Source organism: Petaurus breviceps, unplaced genomic scaffold, assembly GCF_028583685.1.
Source record: "Petaurus breviceps papuanus isolate PSGF00001 unplaced genomic scaffold, PetGlider_PUasm1.0 90778, whole genome shotgun sequence".
In the NCBI taxonomy this organism is placed as follows: Eukaryota; Metazoa; Chordata; class Mammalia; order Diprotodontia; family Petauridae; genus Petaurus; species Petaurus breviceps.
The window spans coordinates 1,655,993-1,682,736 of NW_027187343.1; the positions used below are offsets into that span (position 1 = coordinate 1,655,993).

A 26,744-nucleotide genomic window follows, 5' to 3' on the forward strand; every position below is an offset into this window, starting at 1 on the left:
TATATAAAAATATTTTCCATTCTTTTATACTTGAGAAAAATATATTTATATTATTAGTCTTTTTGTTTTTCTTCCTAGAAGTAGTGTAACACTAGCTAAAATACTATACTAGTGGTTAAAATCCTAGCAATTATCTTTTGTAATGTTTTAAGGCAACCTGAAAATGAAAATAACATGCTGGTTTCACCTATAATACAAGATGAAGTTCTTTATTACCATTCTAATTTTACAGATGAGGCCCACAAAGGTTATGTGATTTGTTTAGGTGTTCAGTGGGCTTCCAATTTATTAGAAAAGAGATTATGTAAATATACATTTTAAGCACACAGTAAAAAAAACAAATTTACCTCAGGATCATCTTGACATCTGAAATTCCAGAATTCCAGAGAACTGTACCTACTTTATTATTATTAAAAATGCTCAAACAGAAGCTAGTTTTAACTCCAAACCTTGAATGATACAATAAATTATTTTTGTCAATGGATACCATGATGTAATTACAAAAGGCGTATCTACAACTTTCATATTAGCAACTGGGAAGTTCTAACTTTCTTGAATAGCCAGTTACAAATTAGTCTAGGTTATAAATAACTGTCAATGTCATTTGACAATCTAACTTTTTTTTCTCTTCATGGAAATCTAATTTAATATATACTCTTGTTGATCTCTTTATCAAATATTGGTGCACTAGGGAAATATACAAATTTTGTGTAAAATTTTTTTAAAAATAAAGACCTCAGAAAATGTATAACTTATTGATGAAATCTATTTAAGAGGGAGAATGAGAAATACTTCTGAGCAGATACGTTTATGATTTATGAAAGCCTTCCAAATTTGGGCATCCCTAGGGAATCCCTAAAATAAATATATCTAAGAGATCATTTATAAATCTGACCATATTAACACAACACTTCTATATTTACTAATTTTAAAAGATAATTTCAATGCTACTTTCCTTTGACATAAACATGGAAAGAAAGTCAAATCTTTATCATTCTGGCAGTTTGGTCAAAGAAACACTATCATGTGAACATTCCTAAAGCTTTGAATTCAAAGTAAGAAAATAAAATAAAAGCACAGCAGTAAAAGCAGCAGGAGCAAGAGCAGCACAAAACATGCAGTACTGTAAATAAAACATTGCAAAAAAGGTAGCATAGAATGTTCTGCAACCACAGGCAAAAAAGATGAGAATGGGGAAAGGGGAAGTGGGGAGAGTACAACAATCTCTTACACGTCTGCCTTTGCTAGCTGGAATACAGGATGGAGAGCGCTTCAACAGAGAAAGGAGGAAAATATGTTACAAAAATTCTCACACGCAATTATCCTAAAAAATTCTTATGTTAACAGGCAAATGATACATACACATACATATCTGTTATATATATATGAGAGAAGGGGGGGGAGAGAGAGACAGAGAGAGAGACAGAGAGAGAGAGAGAGAGAGAGAGAGAGAGAGAGAGAGAGAGAGAGAGAGAGAGAGAGAGAGAGAGAGAGAGAGAGAGAGAGAGAGAGAGAGAGAGAGAGAGAGAGAGAGAGAGAGAGAGAGAGGAAGAGGAGTCACATTTTATGACAGAACAAAACCATAGGTATTTGTGAGACAATTTTTCTGGGAAAAAAAGAACATATGCATAAGATGGTACAAAAACACCAGGTAGTTTGACAGACTGGTAGCAGACAATAGGGCTCTATACTGGACTATGTATACACAAGGAGACTTATAAAATACCACAGTATACCATATACCTTCTTGAAACTCCATTTCACTGGTATATTTAATACATGCAAGTGGAAGGAATTGAAGTCTTTTTGATTTAGTCATAGTCCGCACTTGAGTGTGTTTAACTGATTCCCATTAAGTGAAGGATAATACATTCTGTCTTAATTTGGCTGCTTAACTATCAAATACTAACCCTTTTCATTGATGATCTTTTGACGGTGCTACTGCTAAAATTACTACTAAGTAATACCAATATTCCAAGGATATGCCCCATTCTAGATACTCAAAAACAATAGCAAAAATTTCTTGAAATAACATTCAAACTTGTGATATATAGTAACACTTAGAGAGACTTATCCACCAAAATGATTTTATACAGTCTAGCATTTGCATTGCACTTTCAACTTTTTCCAAAATGTTTTTGTAGTTATCTTCACAACAACCATAAAGGGGAAGAAAGATTATTTTCATTTTCCCATTTTAAAGATGAAGACTTCAACTAAGGCATAAAGGGAGAGATTAAGGTGATTTAACCAAGGTTATTTAATAAGTTGATAGGAAGCTTAAATTAGAAAATCCAATTCTCCTGATTTCCAGTAAGAACCTCCCCTCACCTCCCACTATTCCAAACTTACTCTTTGTTGTTTATTCCCAGATAAATACAAGATGCTAATGAGACCAAAATTTCTGGTTCTATCCCTTCATGGTCTAGATTCTTTCAGAAAAAAGAAAAAAATACTATTCCACAACCAAATGGCTCTCTCTCAAATGCAAACAACTAGTTGAAAAGATTGTGAAAGCTCAGTGTAAATCTATCCTTACTTCTATAATAACCTGAAGAGCATATTCTATTGAACGGTCAGTAAAAATAGCTTTGAATACAAATGACATAACATTTTCTTAGAAGCCTATATTATAACCTAAATCTGATTTTGCTCAGAAGTAAAAATGGTAATGAATCATTCACAATAAAGATGCTCATCTTCAGGAAGCATTTGCTGTCTTTGGGTATAAGCAACTGAATCCCAGACATCTATTTTTATATTTTCAATAGAAAAGGGCAAATTACACTTCTCCCCAATGGGGTAAATTACAATAAACCACAAAATACATGTTTTTATAAAGCATTTAAATCAGTTGCATTCCAGATGATAGAAACCAGTGCTTTGCCCTTATATGTAATTGTATCATTTAAAACATATATTTAGTATCTATGAAGTCCTTTCCATCAGCACTTTAAGGCTAGAATATGGAATATCTAGCAAGTACTTTTGATTACACATATATAATCTGCTTATTTTTTGAGGATTAGTTAATGGATTCTAGGGATTGAATAAATTACAACCAAAAAAATGGTTTATGGTGCTATATTTCCATGACAGCTCATAGCATTTAAATCATCAGTCAACAACTTATTATTTTGGTAGAGTCGAGCCAAACTAATTGAGTAGCCAAGTTATACTTGATAATGTTCAGAAATCTAAAAACCAAAGGAAAGGTGTACTGAAAGTATGGCTGAAGATGTAAAGAATGAAGAGGATGCTGTTCAGTTTAGGAATACGTAGACAAGACACTAGCACTAGTTACACGGTCTCTATGTTTATACAATGCCTTTGGACTACTTAAAAATTCTTGAAATGAGCAGAACCAGGAGAACACTGAACACAGTAATAGTCACATTGTGCAATGACTTTGATAGACTTAGCTCTTCTCAGCAATGCAAGGATCTAAGACAAGTCCAAAAGACTCACAATGGAAAACGTTATCTGCATCCCAAGAAAGAACTTTGTAGTCTGAATGCAGATGGAAGCTCACTATTTGTTCTCCTTTTCTTTTGTTGTTTTGTTTCTTCTTTCTCATGGTTCCTCCCACTCTAATTCTTCTTTACAGCATTACTAATATGAAAATGTTTCATATGAATATTTAAGTAGAGCCCATATCAGATTGCACACCATCTTGGGGAGGAGGGAGAGGAGGGAGAAGAGGGAAGGTGAGAAAATTAAAAACTCAAAATCTTATGGAAATGAATGTTGAAAATTAAAATTAATAAATTATTTTAAAAATGCTATCAATAAGAGCTTCTTTGTATTATCAAGAAAACACATATGGGTTTATGAGAGTACCATTAGCCATATTATACCTTAATGTGAATTTGGAGGGGGTAAGACAAGGTATGACAGGTTATTTTGAGCACTGTATAAGCAAAGGGAGAACAGGCCTAAGTAAGATCCTATAGTAGTTTTTGATAGCGGGGGCACTGGGTTCTCAGGAAGTAGTGAAAATTAAAGGGTGCTAGAGACAAACATGGCTTCTTTTTCAATTTTATTGAGGTGCAAGCCTAATTCTGGCCCTACTCATAGTCCCAATCTCAAACTATAAATGAACTGGTCTCAGGTCACTGCCACCCACAGAGTATGAACTACTGGAAGCTCCTCCCATGGTTTGTTGGAGAAAACACATGTGGACTCACAGATATACTTGGGCATACTTTCCAGAGCCTAAGATTAGTTGCACACAAGAACATGTGTAATCATGTATAACTAGATGTATATAAGAACAGGCTCTAAGGCACTATGAGGATGGAGCCTTCATGATCACTGCACTCTCACAGAAAAGCAAAAAAAAAAAAGTCTAAGTTACTAAGACTTCTCAGCGAGAGCAAAGGGCAATTCTATACTGGATAGGCAGTCCAACTCTACTAATATCCTTCCATTAGTTTTTTTTAAGTTCTTATTCCAAAGTTATGAATATTCCTACAAATTTAGACCCTGAGCAACCTTTTACAAGCAGCTATGGTGGTCTTCTGTAACTGAAAATTACTACAAAACGCATAATTCTTACCTCCAACTCTGCTTCTCTGATTCTTAGTCTGATTCTTACTATTAAAGCCAGAAGAAAACTAGGCACTTCCTACTCTGGCATGAATTAGCAATTCAGAGCAGCAGGCAATATGGAGAACTTCCACAGACCCACTCCTACATCTTCACTACTTCTTCTCTTTCAGCTCCATCATATTTCACCCCCTAGCACAGGACTGTAATGGCAAGCACAGCAGTAGTTCACACCTTGTTTCACCTATTGAATTAACACCTTGTTTCAGTTCAAATTTCTTTTGAGCCTTGTATCAAGTCTGTAAAGAAACAGAACGTGTGAACCCTAGAACTCATGAACTCCTGCAACAGGAAAGGGAGAAGCTAATGACCACATATAAGGAGAATTTCCAGGCTAGAGACAGCAGAACTGAAAAGAGGACTCTTGTGGTGGCAGTCAAGAAGGAGAAAACTTGTGATATCCCAGCACTGTGTTTGTCTGTTATGCCTGTGCTGATATTTGTTTGTGATAATTTGTATAGAAGCCCTGAAAGAGGATTTCTGGTTGTATGTTTACAGAAGTCCTGGAGGAGGGTTTTGGAGGTCCTGGGACTTTACTAATGATTTGTGCTGACCTCTTGGATCTTGTTTGTGGGTCTGTGTTGATTTCTATGTTGATGATTTGTGTTGAGTTCTCAGACCTTGTTGCCACCAACAATCTGAGTTGACTTCACAGGCAGACAGTGAATTGATGATGGTGCTGGCAATGTGCCTGAATATTATTGTGGTTCTGTCAAGCTTTGTCTTCCCAGAAACAGGAACTGTGAAGGACTTAAGGTGGACTGGACACTGTGAACTTCAATATGGGATGGAAACTGGATGAAGAACTGGGCAAGGAACTGGGAGTTGCCTGCCTTTGAACCCAGGCGATAGTTGAAGCTGGGACCATGGAAGCAGAACCATGGAAGGTGAGAGCCAGCCTCGAGTCAAGCTGAAAGAAGACCTTACTTGGATACTGTGCACTGACTGACAAGATTATGATTTACTGTGACCTAGGGGTGGAAAACTTTGACTTTGTGACTGAATTAAGGATTTTGTGATTGACTAAATGAATGTACTTTGTTTAAAACCATGTGACCACTTTGGTGAAAACTATGCAGCCATTTTAGTGATGAGTTGTTGAGTTGTGACATGGTGAGTGCTGTATTTTGATTTTCTATGAATATTTTGCTCTGATTTGTTACTGAATAGAGGGCTCACTATACCACTTAATCATAATCTTGAAAGCTGTTCACAGCAGCAGTCCTCTGAAAAGTTGCTCATATGTGGCTTTACAAGGACTTAACTTAATGTTTGCTTCCATCTTTGAAGCAGGAAAAAAACATTCACACACACACACATACACACACAAACACACACACACACTCTCTCTCATTAGAGATAGCCAATTCAAAATAGGGAAACCTGGCAAATAATAAACATGAAAAGGAAAATATGTTTACTAAAAATCATAGTCTACATTTTAATTAAGCAAGAGCCATATACAGCACTGTGCCTACCCTTGATCTATTAGAACAATCAAAAGAAGTTTCCCCCCCTCCCCTGGTTTTTGTTTCGAAAGATTCACAGTAGAATAAAAGGTTGGGAGAGAAGAGAATTAACCTGAATTCTAAAGTTAACATGTTTTGTGGACCTCTAATATACATTGGGTAGATCCTCTATGAAGGATCTATGGACAGTCATGGGTAAGAATCACATGGGATAAGAAGAGATAGGTTATGATCTTTAACAGTAGAGAGATTACCTATACCCATGAAATCACAGATCCAAATAAGAAGAGGTTAAGTCAATGCCTTGGACTGAACTTGAGCAAGTCACCAGACTGGATAAGACTATCCAGAATTATCATTCTCTTGTATCTTTGTGGATAACAGGAAAAATAACTGACAAAAGGGCACATTTCTAGATTTTTAAAAACTTATTTATGGATATATAATAACTATATAGAAACAGGAACAATTTTTAAATTTACCTATTTTTTTTAGTACTTCTCTCCATATTATAACCTTAAAATGGTGTTAATAATAACTCTTTTAAGAAATTAAAAGCAGTAATTATAATGTATAAAAACCTTTATACAATAATGTCTGCATAAGATGAGTGGTGACCCCTGATGAAGGCCAGAGGATTATTATGGCAAAAAGTAAATACAAGTCTTATGTATCTTAAAATTTTGTGACAGCAATGATCTTTAACATTGTAGCATATGTGTTGAAACCCTCTGAGAAAAGAATATGATAACCCATTTTGGTGAGGGATGGAATTTCTAGCAAAGGAGACTGATGATGTGGTACAAACAGAAAGAAAGCTAGAGGAAACACAGGATGTGGGGGGAGGGGTTTTGGGGTGATAGAGTGGGCTAAAGGAAACACTAGAAAAGCCATCAGGGCAGAGTCAAAGGAAGCAAGAAAAATGGACTAAGGAAGAACAGAACCTAGGAATACTTATGCATATGAATAATTCAGTTCAGGGAAATGATAAAAGGTTAAAGGAAGGAAATTTAATCAGATATTTCCTGTGGGCAGAACCTAGAGGGAACATATTCTAAGCTGGTGCAGTAGGTCTCTATCAGAACAGTGATTTCCATCAGAAAACAAACAGGTTATACCTAAAGTCTAAACTAAAGAAAACAGCTAGACATAGAGAATAGAAGAAAATGGTCAATTAGGAGGAAGAATTGTGATTCCCCCAAATTAAAGACCAAAAGAGACTGTAGACTGAGAGAATGAGGATAGGAATTCCTAGAGGGGTCAAAGCTTAATACTTTAAATCTGTACCAAGTCAAACAACACCAGAGGGTTACTTCAGCTCTAAACACATCCACACTCACAACCACCCACCCATATCATCGAGTCTCTTTTCATAGTTGGTAAAGTTTGCTGTTCATTTCAAATAGTTGTATGTGGTAAAATACAGTGAATCTGGGAAATAGAGTATTTCCACAGAGGAAGTATTAAGTGGGGAAATGTTCTAAAGATGGTATCACAGTTTTACAAAGAGAAGTCCCTATGATCATCTCCCAACACTTTGTTGGTGGCAGCAGAAAGTTAACCTAAATTCAGAAATCAGGGAAAATGCCAGAGCATTCCTTAATTCCTTAACCTCTGGTGGTGTTACCTTATTTTTGTCATAATACTCCGTATAATTATGTTACAGAGACAAAAGTGTCTAGAGGTAAGAGGGACATAAGAAGTCATAAAGAAAAAAGAAAATTGCTATTTGATGGAAAGGAAGCTTAAAGTAATATTTAAATTTAAAATTTAAAAAAGTAAAAGTTAAACTCTCTTCAAATGTTTTTGAGGGTGAATGGTATTTGTATTTAACTATTCTATAATTTAGGAGATTAAGCCATAATTTACATAAAAATACTATCATTATATGTAGCACTTTTTAGTGATACCCAAAATTATTCTTCAACAACAAAATAAAAGAACATTCTAGATGAAACAAAAATGTGAAATTTTATATAACTATTTCAAACATACCAAGGCCAGCCGCACTTTCTGTTGTTTAATAATAAAAAGATTTGTCATTATTAAGATAAAACCAAAATTAACATGCACTAATTATCACATATTTAATGTCTACTTTGAAAAAATAAAATGTGCTAAATAATTTTAAGAACACTTTTAGATCCCTGTTAAAATATGAAGGATATCATGTTTTAAGATTTTCTCCTGGTAAAAACATTATGTTTGATATGGATGGTACCATCCCACTGCTCCCCCAACCCTCCTTACACTTTTTGAAGCACAGCATTTTCAACATGATAAAAAAAAGTTTGTATTAAGGATTATTATACTATTTAATACAGAATATAGAGAATTCATATAAGAAGAAATTATGTAAAAAGGATGAATGGAGCTTATCTGATGGGAACTATCTAAATGGCTAAATCTATAGGTTTAATTCAGGAAGGAAATAATAATAATGCAGTCAATTTATATCCACATACATGTGCTAACTCAAAATAATCCAGAGTTCATTTCTACATTAAAAGAAAACTTTATTGGTAGCCTAAATTTCATTGTCCTTTACTTTTGTGCCCGTTAACAGAATTTAATAAGGCTTTAAGAATCAGTAGTTATGAAAAACAAAACAAAATTTAAAAAATATTTTGAAAAGAGGATGCAAAGAAGTCCAAGATTAATATACAAGAAAAAAATGGAAGAAGTGAAAATAGAAATTAACACATGTAATAAAAATATTAAGTAGGGGTGACAAAATCGAATCAGCATTTCAGATCTGAGATTACTTAAGCAGACCAGAATGAAGAGAAAAAAGATAGATCCTATGATAAAGCATTTTGCATAGTGTATCACTTTATTTTCATATATAAGAAAAATACAGAAACATTGTTTACCCATAATTTATTCTACAATTCCTTAAATTGACTGCATTAATTTATAGATTCTCCAAATCAATTCACTGATCTCTTTTACTGAGGGGTGCATTGTTTAAAGATGAAAGACTTACGTCATCCAAAAAATCAATCAGTGAAGATGAGGAAGAAGAAAAGGAATCCTATTTAACGAATACAGCAATAAAGAAATAGAAAAAAATGTATGAAGCAATTTAATAAAAATAAATAATAATTCCAACCTCCTATAACAATTAAATAAAATAGTAAATGGCATTAATTCAAGAAAATAAGTGAACAAAGTAGATATAATACCTTTTCTTACTCAAGAAATTTATAAATCCCTTTAACTACATCTAAAGAGTGGTGCTTTTTCCCCCTGCCACAAAGTAATTAAATCAAATATAGCAAAATATTAAAAACAAAATTAAACAAAAAGAAAACATAAAAAGTACCAATAAACAATAACCAGTATACTTTTAGATTTGACTCTCAAATTCAGATTTTTTTCCATTAAATGTAGCCATTCAACTCTAAAAGAAATGTTACTTCAGCTTACATAAAATTACAGTAGGACTGTTTTACCAAATCACATTCCTTTCCATTTTTTCTTTTTTCATTTCATAGTTTCAAGGTGCTAATGTATGATGGAATTAAAAAGTAATAATGCCCATTTTCCTTTTCTGTATCCCCAGTGCTTAGCACAGTGCCTGGCATAGAGTAAATATTTAATAAATACTTGTTAATGGATCAATAGTTTTAATACAAGTATAAGAAAGTTTAAAAGTAACATGATGTTATAAAATGAGAGGAAAAGAAATTAAATGACTTTATACTTACTTCAAATTGATCCAGAGCAGAGGTAGGAGCATTCAAAAATGCCAAGAAAGAATTCTGTGAGTCTTGGTGCTTTACACCTAGAAGACAGCAGCAACTTTTTTTAAGCTTGAGAACAAAACTACTTTTCATGGATGACCCTTTTCTGCCTGGAGTTTTTTTAAAAGGTATTCACAAACCAAAGTATTCAGAGATCATAAAAACCCTGATTATGCACACTCAAGCCAAAATATTTTCAGTACTCATGATAATATTTTTCTTAGCATTATATATCATAAAATCAGAGTTTTTCCTACTATACCCATAGTAGACTTTGTAATGGAATAATAGACATATCAGTCTTCACAAAATGCTTCTTGAATTCCAAATAATCATATATCCCCTCCTAAAATACAGAGCTTTAACAAAATTTCTTATCTTCTTGGGAGGCACATAATATTTTTAATAAACAGAGCCTTTCACAACTGATTCAAGTTGTCCATGCTGGTTTCTTCTAACTGATATTTTGATTTGAAATATTTTTATGAAATGTGCTGTTAATACAAACAATTTCTTGTAAGGGAATAATGCATTTAATTATTATATAAAATTAAATAATTTATATAACATTTGTTATATAAATTATATAGTTATATAAAATATTATATAAAAATTCACTTAATTAGGCTTAAAATTTTTTAAGGTATTAAATTCAGATTACAGTTTGTATCAAAATAATTTTTAAAAGAGTCTCATGCATTATTTTGTAAATAATAGCCACTGTCTTTAAAAAACTGAGTTTTAGGGGCAGCCAGGTGGCGCAGTGAGTAAGAGCGCCGGCCCTGGCATTGGGAGACCCGGGATCAGTTCTGGCCTCAAATACTTGGCACCCACACAAAATAACTGGCCGTGTAACCTTGAGCAAGTTACTTAACCCCAATTGCTTAAAAAAAAAAACAAAACTGAATTTTAACAGTGAAGCATTACAATACAAACATACTATTCAAATACTAAAAAATACAGTCAAATACAGTTTTTAATAACTTGAGTAAGGTATGCTTACTTAAGAACTCATTTTTACTTGTGATTTTTCAGATATAATCCCTACGTAGAGATGAAGCACAAAACTGCATATTTATTTATGATTAATTTTTGCAATGGTTATTTTGTTATACTCTTAGCTCTACTCATCATTATAACAAAATTACATTAAAATGTTAAATTGGACCTAAATTACAGTGCACCACATAAAGCTAGAGTTCTTTTTTATCATGCTAAAATGGCTTAATGTATCATAATGTTGACAAACAATGTATCAAAACACAAAGAGTACATCATGAGTCTTGGTGATGGGTAACAAACCAGAATTTTTTTGTAGTTCTAATGTGGGCAATGCAGATTGCTGTTATGACCACACTTATCCATGTCTTGTCCATGTTTGTCTTCTCCTTCACCAAGCAATCTCTTTTTATGCTTTCAAACTTCAACCAGGTCTGTTTGAAACATCAGTAGGTTAAGTTTATGGCTCCTAATCTGCATTCCCTTGCATCCATCACTGCTGCTGATATACATACTCTTTCTCTCTCTCTCCCTCCCTCTCATATTGCTCTCAGGGACTCATTTCTTATACCTTCATTATGTACATCTCTCTTCCCTAACCGCCAATCTTCTTGAGGGCATATAACAGATGAGAAATGTAACTTAACCACTTTTTTATGCGGGGCAGGTGTCAAGGACATTGGAGGTTTGACTGGGGTCTGGCCTTAAAGGGATGAGGGCTATCCCATCATATCATGAGTTTTCTAGAATAAAGGGGTAAGGAAGCTGTTTTTAGCACAAACTGACTGGTAGTACGGTCCAGGAGAAAGGACAAGTACCATAGAAATGGTGTTTTGGGCACCTTTCCACACCCCTTAGGTGTGCCATAGCAAACCTACTGATTTACAAATGTGCTATGAAAAGAAAAGTTCTTGAAGGCAATTATTTGGAATCAAGAAAACCTGAATTCAAATCTGATCTCAGACACTAGCTGCATGACCCAGGACAAATCACTTAACTTTTATCTCGGTTTTCTCAACCATAAAATGGGGATGATAATAGCACCTACCTCTGAGGGTTGTCGTCAGGATCAAATGAGATAATATTTGGGAAATGTTTACAAATTTTAAAGGACTATACATAAATGCTAGCTATCATTATTATTATCTTATTATTAATTTACCATAATTTCCATGGTTCTTTGTTAAAATTAAATCTACTGATGTTATATATTCATTTGAGATAGAAAGGGCTGTTTAAATCTTACTGATGTTATGAAAGTAAATTTTAAGCAGCACATCTGAGAGAAATACAAAACAGTCTCACTTATTTTTATGGTGGTCACAGTGTTTAGCAAGAAAAAGTAACAGGTAAGGAAATCTCAGGGTATGTAATAGGCTAATTTGAAGCATTTCATTCAATAAACTTAGGTAATATATGGCATTCAAAGGCACCCATTCATTAGCTAATTACTCCTTTCATAAATGCTTTGTTTTCTAATCTAATTACTTTATGCATCACTTTTATCTTACAAATTAAAATATTCCTTAAAAATAGGAGACAAATATTATTTCCTTTGTGCCTCCAAGAGCACATAGCAAATTTCTAGACATATGCAGATAACAAAGATCAGTTAACTTCATGGTCTCCTTTTGTAAATATAGTTACATGTTCATATTACATCATGTCATAGCAACTTAGAATGTTCCAAAGTGGAAAGTGATAATAGTTGAGTAAATTCAAATAAATTTCTTTCCAATCAAAAAAAACTTTATAGAAATTTCTATACTGATGAAAAAGAGTTCAAACTGGTGCAAAATTATATTTATTGCCACTATAAAAATGGATCTTATAAAGATAAGCAATAAGCCCAGAAATAATGCCTCTGTGATTTCTCATATACACACTCAAAAACAGCTTCTTATATAATAAAATTTATGCACAGTGGTATAATGAGGTCTGATTTATATGGATACCAGCTTCCATACCCTTTTCAGATTTAAGCTCCTCAGTCTCCTTTTTCAGTTTTTCAATTTCTGATAGCAGCTCCAAGTTCTTCTTCTCTGACTCTTGCAGTTTGCTTAAAGGGAGAGAAAAAGATGTAATTAGCTACTAAATTCTAAATTTCCTTATTTAGCCTATCATTTATATTATTGTCACTTGGAAGGTTTATTTATGAAGTTTAGACTAAAAACTACTATTGGCCAACCTGAATTGTCAAATAAAAACAATACCATGAAATCTAAGTGTGTTTCAGATTCTATTAGGACTAACTTAGTATGAAACCATAAAACTGCCTTTGTTTACTATTCTGAAGATGATTTGTATCACTGACTTACAAACATGTATGTGAACTACACCTTGAATAAAGCAAAAATTATGTTTATTTTGACATACAACAGTATTGGTGTCTACTTTAAAACAGTATTTTAATTGGAATCTGCACATTGCTGTTTTGGATCACATGCTCAATAATGTTTGTTTGTTTTTCAAGGGTAATAAAAGTTTAAATAAAGTATGTTTGACTTCCAGTTTAAATTTTAAAAATTTAAATAATTAGAGATTCTATTTTTTTGAGTTTGCTTTTCACACAAATAATGAAGTTACACACACACACACACACATTTTCCCATTCCATTAAAGACACTTTAGATTTTTAGTGGTCTATGCTTTAAAAAACTGGATATTTATACAATTTACACTTTGACTATCAAATCTATTTCTTTTAATCCCTCCATTGTTCTTTTACAACTCATTTGTAGTGACTTATTCATAGACCAAATCTTCTAACAAAATTATAATTATAAATATTCTAAATTGAGATAATTATAAATATTCTAAATTGGCAGAACTATACTGTCCCCTACTTTGGTGTTAAGTTTGGGGAACACTGGGAAATGCTTCCTTTCCTTGGCTTACTGAAAAAAAAAACAGATCCATTATTTTTAAATTTGTGAAACCTCTAGGTGCACTTGAAAGTCTTTTTAAAAAATACATTATGGCAGCAGAAGTGGCTGTGGCACTGTGGCTGCAGCTCCCTCTGGAGCTCCTGGACTGCAGATTGTAGGGGACCAAGCAACCATTCAGATTTTAATTGCTCTTGCTTTGACCTGCTTGGATTTGGGTTGCAGTCTTGGGTGGCGGTCCTGGGGTGAGGAGTGCTAGTGTGGCAGAGCTTGTGGTGGCTGTAGAGAGGGCGTCTGCCTCATAGCTCTGATGGCTGTGCAAAACCCCAGAAATTTGGGACACAGTTCTCTCCATTCTGGAAGCAGAGTTCTCCTGTGGCAAAGAGCTCAAAAGGCTGGCAAGATGAGCGAACAGAGGAAGTGCAATCAGACCATAGAATCTTTTTGGGGGCACAAAGAGGATTAAAACATAGAACCAGAAGAAGACAACAAAATCAAAACTCGTGCATCAAAAGCCTCCAAGAAAAATATGAACTGTTCACAGGCCATGGAGGAACTCAAGAAGAATTCTGAAAACGAAGTAAGAGAAGTGGAGGGAAAATTGGGAAAAGAAATGCGAATGAGGCAAGAAAATCATGAAAAGCGAGTCAACAGCCTCCTAAAGGAGAACCAAAAAAAATACTGAAGAAAATAACACCTTAAAAAAATAGACTAACTCAAATGGAAAAGCCCAAAAAACCAATGAGGAGAAGAACACCTTAAAAAGCCAAATTGGCCAGATGGAAAAGGAACTTCAAAAACTCACTGAAGAGAATAATTCCTTCAAAATTAGATTGGAGCAAATGGAAACTAATGACTTTATGAGAAATCAAGATACTACAAAACAGATTCAAACAAATGAAAAAATAGAAGGCAATGTGAAATATCTCATTGGAAAAACCACTAACCTCGAAAATAGATCCAGGATATATAATTTTAAAATTATTGGGCTACCTGAAAGTCATGATCAAAAAAAGAGCCTTGACAGCATATTTTGGGAGATTATCAAGGAAAACTGCCCTGATATTCTTAGAACCAGAGGGCAAAATAGAAACGGAAAGAATTCACCAATCGCCTCTTGAAAAAGATTCCTAAATAAGAAAACTCCTAGGAATGTTATAGCCAAATTCAAGAATTCTCAGATAAAGGAGAAAATATTACAAGCAGTCAGGAAGAAACAACTTGAGTGTTGTCGAAATATAGTCAGGATAACACAAGATCTAGCAGCTTCTAAATTAAGGGATCGAAGAGCTTGGAATATATTCCAGAGGTCAAAGGAGCTAGGATTAAAACCAAAAATCACCTACCCAGCAAAACTGAGTATAATACTTCAGGGTAAAATATTGGCATTCAATGAAATAGAGGACTTTCAAGCATTCTTGATGAAAAGAGCAGAGCTGAACTGAAAATATGACTTTCAAATACAAGAAGCAAGAGAAGCATGAGAAGGTAAACAGGAAAAAGAAATAATAAGGAACTTATTAAAGTTGAACTATTTACAATCCTACATGGAAAAACCATAAATGCAACTCATGAGACTTTTCTCAGTATGAGCAAAGTTAAAGGGAATATATATGTGTATATATATGTATACATACATATATATGTATGTATAAGAGGGTGTATGTGTGTATAAATACATATGTATGTACATGTATACATAGAGGGCACAGGATGAGTTGAATATGAAGGGACAATATCAAAAAAATAAATTAAGAGGTGAGAGAGGAATATATTGGGAGAAGGAGAAAGGGAGAGATAGAATAGGGCAAATCATCTCATATAAAAGAGGCAAGAGAAAACTGTTATAATGGAGGGGAAGAGCAAGAAGGTGAAAGGGAATGGGTCAACCTTACTCTCATTGAATTTGGCATAAAGAGGGAATAACATACATACTCAATTAGGTTTCTTACCCTAAAGGAAAGTAGGGGGGAAGGGGATAAGAGGGGAGATCATAGAAGGGGAGGGCAGATTGGGTGGGGAGGGTAGTTAGAAGCAAACACTTTTGAAAAGGGACAGGGTCAAAGGAGAAAATAGAGTAAGTGGGAGGTGAGATAGGATGGAGGGAAATATAGCTAGTCTTTCACAATATAACTACTGTGGAAATGTTTTGCATAACTACACATGTATTACCTATACTGAATTGCTTATCTTACCAGTGGGGGTGGGTGAGGAGGGAAGAAGAGAAAGAATCTGTAACCCAAAGTTTTGAAAACTAAAGTTAAAAAAAATGTTGGTTTTTATTTTTTACATGTAACTGGGAAATAAGACATATGGGCACTGGGGTATAGAAATCCATCTTGACCTACAAGAAAGTTAGCGGAGGGATGGGAAAGGATATAAGAGAGAAAAGATTGGGGGAAGGGGTATTCAGTAGGCTTGCTATCTTGTTGTGGGGGGTAGGGGAGAGACAGGGAGAAAATTTGTGACTCAAAATCTTGTGGAAATGAATGTTGAAAACTAAAAATGAATTAATTAATCAAAAGGAAAAAAAGGCACATCTATGGTCAAAACATGGTAAGTGGTACAAGTAGCAAGAGAGAGAAATTAAGAGGTAGACAACTGAAGTGCCACACTGGTGCCCATTAAAATGCTAAAAGAAATAGAGGCCCTTCAATGCATTAGGCAAGACTGACTAAGGTATTTGTAAAGAAATATGAGAAAGATAAGGACAAAAATTACAGAAGACAGAAGGTATGGAAGGGCTGTAAGCTATACTGATGAAAAGCCCAATCCAATTAAAAAAACGATTTATGTGCCAGGTACACAATGTGCTAAGGCACAAAAACAAAAAGAGGTTCTGGACTGAAGCTTATAATGCATTGAAGGAAAACACTTAATCTAAAACAAGTCATTTAATCTTATGTAGAAACTAATGTCCTTCATCTTTAGTTTTCTTTACTTTAAAAAAATTAAAATCTGTTGATGCATTTTAAGTTAAAATTTTTTTTTCAATTAATCAACATGTAGCTTCTTTCTCCCTCCTAACCTCACCTCCTCCACCACCCAAAAAGAAATACAAAGCTCCTGTAACACAACTTGTTTTAACAAAACACACTTTCCAACAAACATCCAAATAGGATGCCAACCAAGTACATCTCTAGAAAATCAGTGATCAGCTGTAAACAATACAAGATGCGTCTTTATGGGATTAACACTGACAAATGTTTTTAACCAGTTTTGTTGCCTCTCCATACTGACTTTATACCAGTGCAGTCCTTGTGTATCTCTAAATGGGATTACAGAAACAATGAAATACACAAGTAATCAGTAAACTATTTTTAATGCTAATTTTAAGGAAAAAAAGAGGGAATTAAATGCTTTTTTTAAAAAGAAAAATGGCTTATTTGGTAGGCAGGAAATTAAACGCGTGTAAGTAAAGACTCTTTCAATACCTTCTCACAAACTCAGGAAGCAGTCCATTTGAACTGTATTATTCCATCTTACCATTCTGTTGAGATGTTCAATGCTTTAACTTTATTAAGCTCTTCTTGGATGGCCTGCTTGGCTTTAATTTCAGCATCCAAAGCTGACTGCAATTCCAAACGAGCTGACATATCCAGTTTTGCAAAACGACGCATCTTCCATGGCATGTCCTAAAAGAAATGTAATTGTATTTCCAGCTATCTTCTATTTCTAACATATAAGACTTAAAATTCCAAAATTAATATGGAAGATATCCAATAATATTACCTAAGATGATAAAATGGAAAAATCATCTGTAAAAATTATTACTTTACACTAAGTTCAGAGATAAGTCATTTATAAGGGAATAGGCTCATTTTTACATGAACATCTCATTAATTAAAATTTTAAATACATTACAGAAATTATGTTTGGTAAATAAATCCTGAGCTAAGAGACAAAGTCAAAATATTTTATTTCTAGTTAAATAATTTATTGTAGGTCAAAATTTGGAAAAATTATAACATAACCTTATCAAATTAGTTTTCATGACTTATCTTTCATCATTACTATTAATTCTTACATAAAATGGCAATTCCTTACTGTGGCTCTTGTACCAAGGCTGGAATTTCTCAATGCCTCCAGTTCCTCTGTCATTTTAGAGGCCAATGCCTGAAGATACCCTCGTGCATCCTTTTCATCACTCACCCTAGAATATGAAAAATAAAAACTAATGTGAAGACTCTTAAAAGGCTATATATTTAAATTATGTAGTTCAATTATATATATTAAAAATCTAAAAAAGAAATGTGATAAATGACTGAATAATTTTGAACCCTACTGACAGAAAAAGGCCAAAATTAAATTACCTTTGTCTACCAGCTGGTTGGAAAAGGCTTATTATACCACAAAAATTGAACCTTTGTGAGGGAATGTTTGGATTCCCTCATGATTAATTAACTAAAAATATTCCTTATAGTTAAGTTTCCCTTGATAACTTTTTTTTACATCATCATGGTTATCCCAAGAATTCCTCCTCCTCTCCCAGAGCCATCCCATAAAAAAGTGATTTAAAAAAATTTTTTAAATGCTTTTTAAAGACCATAAAGGTAAAGGAAGCAAATGAGGGGAAAAAAATCAGCATAATCAATCAATACATCGAAAAAATTAAAAAACATGTTCCATGTGCATCACTGGCATGATGCATCACTCCATCTCCACAAAGGAAGGAGACCTCTCATATCTCTTTCTTCTAGACATGGTTGATCTTTATAATTTTACTAGTATTTACTTTCTATTTCTTTTTGTGTGATTGTTCTTGACATTCAAAATTTTTTATTCATCACAGATACTGTATTCTTGGCTCTGCTTACTTCATTCTATATCATTTCATGTGGATCAAAGATCCACATCTATCATTTTTACAGAACAGAAATATAACATAACATTTGTATCCATTACCAATTTGTAAATTGTAAACAATTTGTTTACATCTTTTGGCCACTTATGTACTGGGGAATATCTATTCATCGTGTGTGTGTGTGTGTGTGTGTGTGTGTGTGTGTATTTGTTAACTGTTTATATATCTTGGATACTAACCTCTTATTAAAAAATTTGATACAAAGATTTTGCTGCCATTCAGCTACTTCCCCGGTAGCCTAAATGAATAAATTTTATGTGTCAAGAAGTTTTTCAGTTTCATATAATCAAGATTATCTATTTTATCTTTTTAAATTGCCTTTAATTCCTTTTTTTATTCAAAAATACATCTACTACCCATAGATGTGAGAGGTATATATGATCTGTTTCTCTATTTTTAATAATATGATTTTAATGTTAGGATATTATATTAACTATACTGCACATTAACATTTTAATAATAAAGGGCAGTTAGATAGGGCAGTAGCTAGAGTGCCAGGCCTGAAATCAGGAAGACTCATCTTCCTGAGTTCAAAACTGGACTCTGACACTTACTACTTACATTTACCCTGGGCAAGTCACTTAACCCTGTTTGACTCTGCTTCCTTATCTGTAAAATGAGCTGGAGAAGGAAATGACAAACTACTTCAGTTATCTTTGCCAAGAAAACTGAAAGTGGGGTCACAAAGAGTCAGGAACAATTGAAAATGATTGAACAATAACAACAATATTAAAGTCCATTAATCATTTAGAATGTATTGTGGAATATTGTGTAAGGTCTAAGTCTAATTTCTGCCAGACTACTTTCCAGTTTTCCCAGTAGTCTTTTTTTTTTTTTTTTTTTTATCAAAAATGGAATTCTTTTCTGGGTAACTTCAATTTCTTACTTTATTTAGTGAACTGGGAGTTATTGAGTTCCATTGTTTCTAATGCTCCCTTGTCTACTCCTCTGATCTATCTCTCTATTCTTTTTTTTTGTGCCTTTATTTTGGAGGGCAATTGGGGTTAAGTGACTTGCCCAAGGTCACACAGCTAGTAAGTATTAAGTGTCTGAGGCCAAATTTGAACTCAGGTCCTCCTGAACCCAGGGCCAGTGCTCTATTCACTGTGCCACCTACCCATACCTATCTCTCTATTCTTAAACCAATATCAGGTGGCTTTGACAACTATTGCTTTTTAATAGAGTTTGAGGTCTGAAAAAGCTATTTCCCCTTTCTTCCTAATTCTTTTCATCATTTCCCTAGATGTTCAAAATATTTTGTTTTGCCAAAATGATTATTATTTCATAAAATTCTACAAAGTATTCCTTTTATAATTTGATTAGTACATCATTGAAAGTATAAATTAGGGGCGGCCAGGTGGCTCAGTGAGTAAGAGCACCGGCTCCAGTGTCGGGATGACCTGGATCAAATCCGGGCTTAGATACTCAGCACCACACCCAGAAATAATAACTGGCCATGTAACCTTGAGCAAGTTACTTAACCCCAATTGCTTAAAAAAAAAGAAAAAAAGAAAGTATAAATTAACTTTGTAAAATACTGTCATTTCTATTATATTGGCAAAGCCTAGCCATGAGCACTATTCCTCCAGCTATTTAAGTTGTTCTCTATTTATTAAAAGAGCACTTTGTAGTTAAATCCATACAAGTCTCTTGTGTGCTTTAGTAGATCAATCCCTAGATACTTTATGAATTTTGCTGTCATTTGGAATGGGGTTTCCCCTTCTGTTATTGCTTCTTGAATTGTTATATACATATTATATATATATAGTTGTTTTTTATTTTGCTTTGGCTTTTTTTTCCCCTTTAGTTCTTCAGATTACTTTTATTAGATTACCTTTATTTCTCATGGAACATGACCAAGATTAGAGGTCTGAGTTTTCTCAAATAAGATTAGACTTTACAGAGACCAAGCTTGAGACAACTGCATGCTCTCAAATACTGTGGCTCATGCTGTATCTTACTTCGCTGTGTTCTAAGACTAGATATGCTTTTACAGAGAGTAAGACTGTAGTAATGGGAATGCTGAATCTCCTGCCACAACTGTCTTCTCCTCTGAGGGCTCTGAGACTAGATGAATTTCCAGAGAGCAATATGTAGCAATATTATAAATTGCTATATAGCCATAAATTGCTATAGCAATAAAAATGTTCTCAGAGAGACTGTCTCTTATCACAACTGTCTTGTCCTCTCAAGTGTTCTAAGATAAGATGCATTTCCACAGAGAGCAGCTGAGAGCAAAGCTTTAATAACCAGAATCTTCTGAGGAGTGTATGCTGTCAAAGTATGTTGTCTTTTAAATGTCCTGAGACTACGTATATTTCCAGAGAGCAAGTATATAGTAATCAAAATGTTCTCAAAGACAGTGTCTCTTGCTACAAGTATCTTCTTCTCAGTGTTTTGAGACTAGATGTGTTTCCACAGAGAGCAAGGCTATAGTAATTGGAATGTTCTCTAAAAGTATGTGTCTTCAGCTACAAATATCTTGTTCTCTGAGTGATACAGAGTTGAGGTGACATTTGTTCTTCCTTCTTTGTGGAGGTGAGATGTTCCTGATGTTATTTATATTCTGTTATTTATATTTATTTATTATAATTATTAATATATATATTATTATATACTAATATATTAGTATAATTAATTAAATATATGTTATTTATATTTATATACGGTTTCCAAATGCGTCCATCAGTTCAGCTTACTTTTTTTTCCCCTCCCTCACACACCCTGCTTGAATATGCACACACAGGATCCTCAAGGGTCAGTAACACAGGGGTTTGGGGAGGAGGAAGGGAAGGGGATAGGGAGGAGAGGGTAAAAAAGCCGACATACCTTAGTTGCCTGCAACCCCCTCTCCTGACTCCAAGGAATGGGAACCTCAAACTGCCTTCTCCAGAGTCCTACAGTTAACTGAGGCCTAATTTTGTAGACTTTGCTGAAGCTATAATCTTAATCAGTATTTTTGCTGATTCCCTAGGATTTTTAAAGTATACCATCATATCATCAACAGATATAGTTTTAACTTTTCTTTGTCTTTAACTTTTTCTGTCTATATTTTTGTCTTTAATTTCTTTCTTTTATCTTATTGTTGTTGCTAGCATTTCCAGAACTATATAATAGAGTGCAGAGTGAGTGACCTTGCTTCACTCCCTATTTATTGGAAAAAGATCAGTCTCCACTGAATATGAGTCTTACCTTTGTTATTAGATATGAACTTTCTGTGATAAAAAGCCCACAGCCAAAGGATTTTAGGAGGCCTGTGGGCAATGTAGAAGCACATCTTCTACGTTTTTCATGGATTGCCTGAAATCCTTCAGTGTGCCTGTGGATTGCAGATTTTGCGGGCCTGCTTTATGCCCACATTTTGTAGGGTTTTTAGCATCAATGAGTTATACTTTGTTAAAGGCTTATTGGTTTTCACTATGATTCATTATAATAAATGTTTTTCTAATGGTGAACTATTCTTGCATCTCTGGCATAAATCCAACTTGTTTATAATGAATGATTTCTTGGATAAATTGTTATAGCCTAAAAGGATTTTGTTTAAAAATTTTTAATCTATATTCATTGAGGATAGTGATCCAGTTTTAATTTCTGTTTTATCATTTTAAGGCTTAGATAACAGGATCATATTTGTATCATAAAAGTATTTCTGTAGGGTCTTTTCTTTTTTAATTTTTGAGAATAATTTGTACAGTGCAGGTACTAATTGTTCTTTAAAGGTTTGCTTACTTGGGGCTTCCCATGTCTCTTTTTGTTTGCCATTTGACTTTCAACTATCAAGGGTAGTTCTCTTGAGTTCAAAGTGGGCTTTTTTCTTTGCTGCCAGAGATTCCATTTTTAAAGCTGCTTCCTGTCTACAGTTGCTCAGTTTAACTCCTTCCCTTTATCTGTGTCTGGAAATTGTGTGTCTCTACTCTTTGTTGAATGCAGCCTCTCCTACTGTTTGAAGAGCTCATCTGCCCTGACCATGTGGTAAAAGAAATCTAAACAACCCACAAAGCTATTTTCCATTTTGACTTAACTACATCTCAGTAAAAGCCATTTTTTCAAAGAATATCAGGGGCACAGCAAATCTTCTACTACCTAATGGTAAACAAGCCCCTCTAATTCCTTCAGGGAGAATTTCACACTTCATAAAAGCATAACACCTTGTTAACACATTAAAACCTCATCATATCACAACCTATCCTTTACCTTCAATAATTTACATAGTCTTAACACTTAATTTAGCACCTTATTATCTGCCTTTACATCCAGGGTTAAGAAATCATGGACCAATTCCTTAGTTATTTAGGAATTATAACTAATGCTGATATAGTACTTGTAGGCTAGTATAGACTGTGCTAGCATATCCAACAGGGTGCATTGGCACTGGTCTCCCTTTTTGTCTAAGGCAGGCCTACACAACCTGCAGCTGCTTATGGCCCATAGGCCCACTTGAAGCATGTCAAAGGATTTCCAGTGGGCCTCTAAAAATGTAGAGGAAAACATCCTCTACATTTTTTGAGGGCTGCCAGAAATCCTCTGGTGTGCCTGTGGGCTGTAAGCAGGCCTGCAGCTTGTGCAGGCCTGCTCTAAGGGGAAGTATGTTGTTGGTACTGTAAGGCTTGTGGACAAAATTGTCTTATTTTCTGGTCTTTAAAAGTTCTTTTCCACATAGATGACAGAAATGTGATCAAGTTACAGATAGGTGGCATTTGAGATTTTGAATGCATCTCCCAATGAAGGATGTATAAAGTTCCACAAACATTTCTTTGAGATGGAAGAGTACTTCTCTTGGGCTTGATAATTTGTCAACTTATTAAAAATATAAGAATGAATAATAAAGTGTCCTAACCTGGGAATGATCTGATTGGTCCAGGCTATTGTAGATATGAGCTTCTAGCCCTTTTTTTTATTTTGTTTTTTTGTTTTTGGAGGGGGAGAAGGCAAGGCAATTGGAGTTAAGTGACTTGTTCAAGGTCACACAGCTAGTGTTAAATGTCTGAGGCTGGATTTGAACTCAGGTCCTCCTGACTGCAGGGCCAGTGCTCTATTCACTGAGCTTCTAGCTTTTATGTTGTTTAATCATTTCAGTCAAGTCTGATTCTTCATGACCTCATTTGTGGTTTTCTTGGCAAAGATACTAGAGTAGTTTGCCATTTTTTGCTCCAGTTCATTTTACAGATGAGGAAACTGAGGCAAATAAAATTAACTGACTTGTCTAGGGTCACTTAGCTAGTAAGTGCCTTGAGGCCAGATCTGAACTCAGAAGATGAGTCTTCCTAACACTAGGCCTGCACCCTTTTCACGGTACCCCCTATTTGCCCATTCTGGCATTTACACTATGACTATAAAAAGGAACAGGGAATTCTGAGCTGAGAGTCAGGTAGGAAGAAAGAAAGACCTTCAATAGAACTAAGAGTGTATCTGAGGTAGTAATGGAGGGGGGGACAATCTAGTTATTTGAACAGACTCCCAAGAGAATTGCTAATAGTAACCTTAAAAAGTTAAGGGCAGAAGTGTGATACAGGTATATGTGCTCTAAATCATGTGGTCCCTGAAGAGTCACATGCCCTAGTCTACTAGAAAGAAGAAGGGGAAGATTTCCTAGATCCCAAGTTTTTGTAACCAGCATGCATAGAAAAGAAGATGTCTGTCCTGGTCAATACTAATCTCTTAGAAAAGAATAGGGCATATGAGTTAGCTGGATGGCTTAGGTTTATCATTGGGGTGATTTGATTCTTTAGCAATCTCAAGTTCACTTTCTGTCTGGGACTAGTCCAAATATTAAGGATAGTACTATACGGCTGAAGCTCATAAAGGTCCCCTAGTTGGAAGGTGGGCCTCACTGTTAAGGGAGAAGTTTTATCAACTGTTTTTCTTAGAGGGAACCCTTTGTGTGGCTTTGCATTTTCTGTGGGGTGAAATAAAGGTTGTTCTGTATCTTCTGTGCATTGTTATTCTGAGTGCTAGCACAGGAAAGGTGATCTTTTTTACCCACATCAGTGGAGATCTGCCCACAAAATTATATTCTGAGATTCTCAGAGGAAACCCAGTATCAGGGAAAAATGAGCCAGAGACAGGATTCTTAGAGAAGCTCCCTAAGACACACTCGTGTAACTCTAGAGCTGGGGGTTTTAGACTATGAGATACAGACATATTAAAAAGAAAGAAATGGAGGCTCAGATAGGACAAGTGGTCACTGAGCTAGTTTAATGTCAGAGGTAGGATTTAAACCCAGATCTTTCTGACTCCAAGTATAACATACTATCCATTATGACACACTGATGATCATTAACTTTTCAAGAATTTATAACAGACAGCTAGATGGCTAAGAGTGCTTGCTAAACATGGAGTCAGGAAGACACTAGCTCTGTATCCTTGGGCAAGTCATCTAACTTCTCTCTGCCTCAGTTTCTGCTTCTATAAAATGGGGATAATAATAGCAGCTACCTCCCAGGATTATTGTGAGGAGCAAATGAGAAAACATATATACAGTGCTTTACAAACTTTACATCAGTATAAAAGTGCTAGTCATGATAATGATGATGTCACATATCCACATAGAAATTAAGGTCCTTGAGAACAGGATACACTGAGCCAACCACAAAGCCTCTTCATACAGAGGAGAGTCCAATCTATTATTTGTTGAATTTAGGGTGTTGGGTTTTTTTTCTGTCTAAACTAGTGACTATTTACTAATTCTAAAACTGTCTATGTAGAAAAATGTGTTATGAGTTCCTACTTGAAATATGTGGACTCCTGTCCCAGTCTCACTGATACAATGAAACTCTGAGCACAGGAGTATCCCCATCAGAGATAAGGGTCCTCATTCTTAGTATATGGGCATAGCAGTACACCTGGAAGGAAAAGAAGCAGGTGGAGCATTTCACTGGGTGAAAACTCAGGCATTGTTCTCTTAATGCCTATAACTGTCTTCAACCAAAACAGGAAAGAAGAGAAATTGATGCAGACATTCCTTGTGTATGAAATGACCACTTCACTCGCTACATCTTCTTGGGGCCACAGGTGAGATTTGGGTAACAGACGGACACCAAAGTGGATAAGCAGCCCTGGAAAGGGCTCAGCAAACCCTCACAGCAGAGGTGCTAGTCCTCTCTGAATACCTCATAAACCCCAACGGCCATGAAGGTGGCTGAAGCAGGCACAGTGGAGCACTTAAAGCTTGGCCATCAGAGACTCCAAGGTCATCCACTGCAACCTGACTTGTGTCCTGCCATTGGGCTTTGATGACTGAGATACAGAGAAACTCTGTGAAACTCTGCCTCACTTAAATCCAATTCATGTACAAGTCAAATCATCACCTGTGAAGTCATTGGTACTCTTCAAAAACAAAGGATGAACAACATGAGACTTGTCTCTTACTAGTCTGTGACCAGGGTAAGTGAGCATCAGATGAGAGCAAACCAGTTTGGCTGCAATGATTTTTGAGTCTCATATTTGTGCAACATGAGAGGGCAGTCAGAACATGGACAAAATCTGTGTTCTTATCAGAAGGCACCCTGGCACCCTGTATATAAGAGACACAATTTGGGAGAAGTCCATAATGAGCTACGCTCTCAGATTCATCAGATACCGTACCTGATATATACTTGATATACTGTCACCATTAGTGTATGTCAGGGCCAGAGCCTGACATTCCCTCTCAGAAATATTTGATCTAAGAGCTATAAATTGCTCTATAAAATGGAGGTAATATATTTTGGAAGTGCTTATAGAATCTACGTTGCTTGTTTTTTTTTTTTTTATCTGTTGAGAGAGAGTGCGGAAGAGTGGAATGCTAGACTTAGTTTATATGATTTGGGTCCAATTCTAAGAGCTGACACTTGATAGATATATGATGCCAGGCCAGTTTGCTTACCCTGTTGTTTCACAGTCTGGGGAGTAATAATACTTCACTACTTAATCCCAAGATTTTGAAAAAAAAAAACTTTGTAAACCCTAAAGCACTATATAAATATGTGCTGACATGATTATCATGTGCCGTACCTCTACAACTACGCTGTAAACTTCATGAAGGCAAGTGCATTTTATACTCTTTCACATATAGTAAGCATATAATAAAATATATGAGGACTAACTGACTAGTCAATCTTTCAACAACAGTTTCCATGTCAAGCAGTTTCCTTACATTGCTGATTTTCAATTTACTGGAGTCTAATCTTTCCTA

At 34.8% G+C, this 26,744-nt stretch overlaps 1 protein-coding gene across 4 annotated transcripts in view; it reads right to left on the reverse strand.

Annotated features, from left to right (window-relative positions):
* The window catches only part of CDC42BPA (CDC42 binding protein kinase alpha), a 409,866-nt gene that overhangs the window by 77,064 nt on the left and 306,058 nt on the right, over nt 1–26,744 (reverse strand). For all 4 annotated transcript variants that reach the window (XM_069069123.1, XM_069069124.1, XM_069069121.1 and 1 more), the window contains 4 exons: nt 17,755–17,860; nt 17,194–17,342; nt 12,790–12,881; nt 9,788–9,864 (listed from right to left, as the gene is read on the reverse strand). In XM_069069123.1, the coding sequence (XP_068925224.1) occupies nt 9,788–9,864; nt 12,790–12,881; nt 17,194–17,342; nt 17,755–17,860 (424 nt within the window). The remainder of the gene's footprint in view (nt 1–9,787; nt 9,865–12,789; nt 12,882–17,193; nt 17,343–17,754; nt 17,861–26,744) is intronic.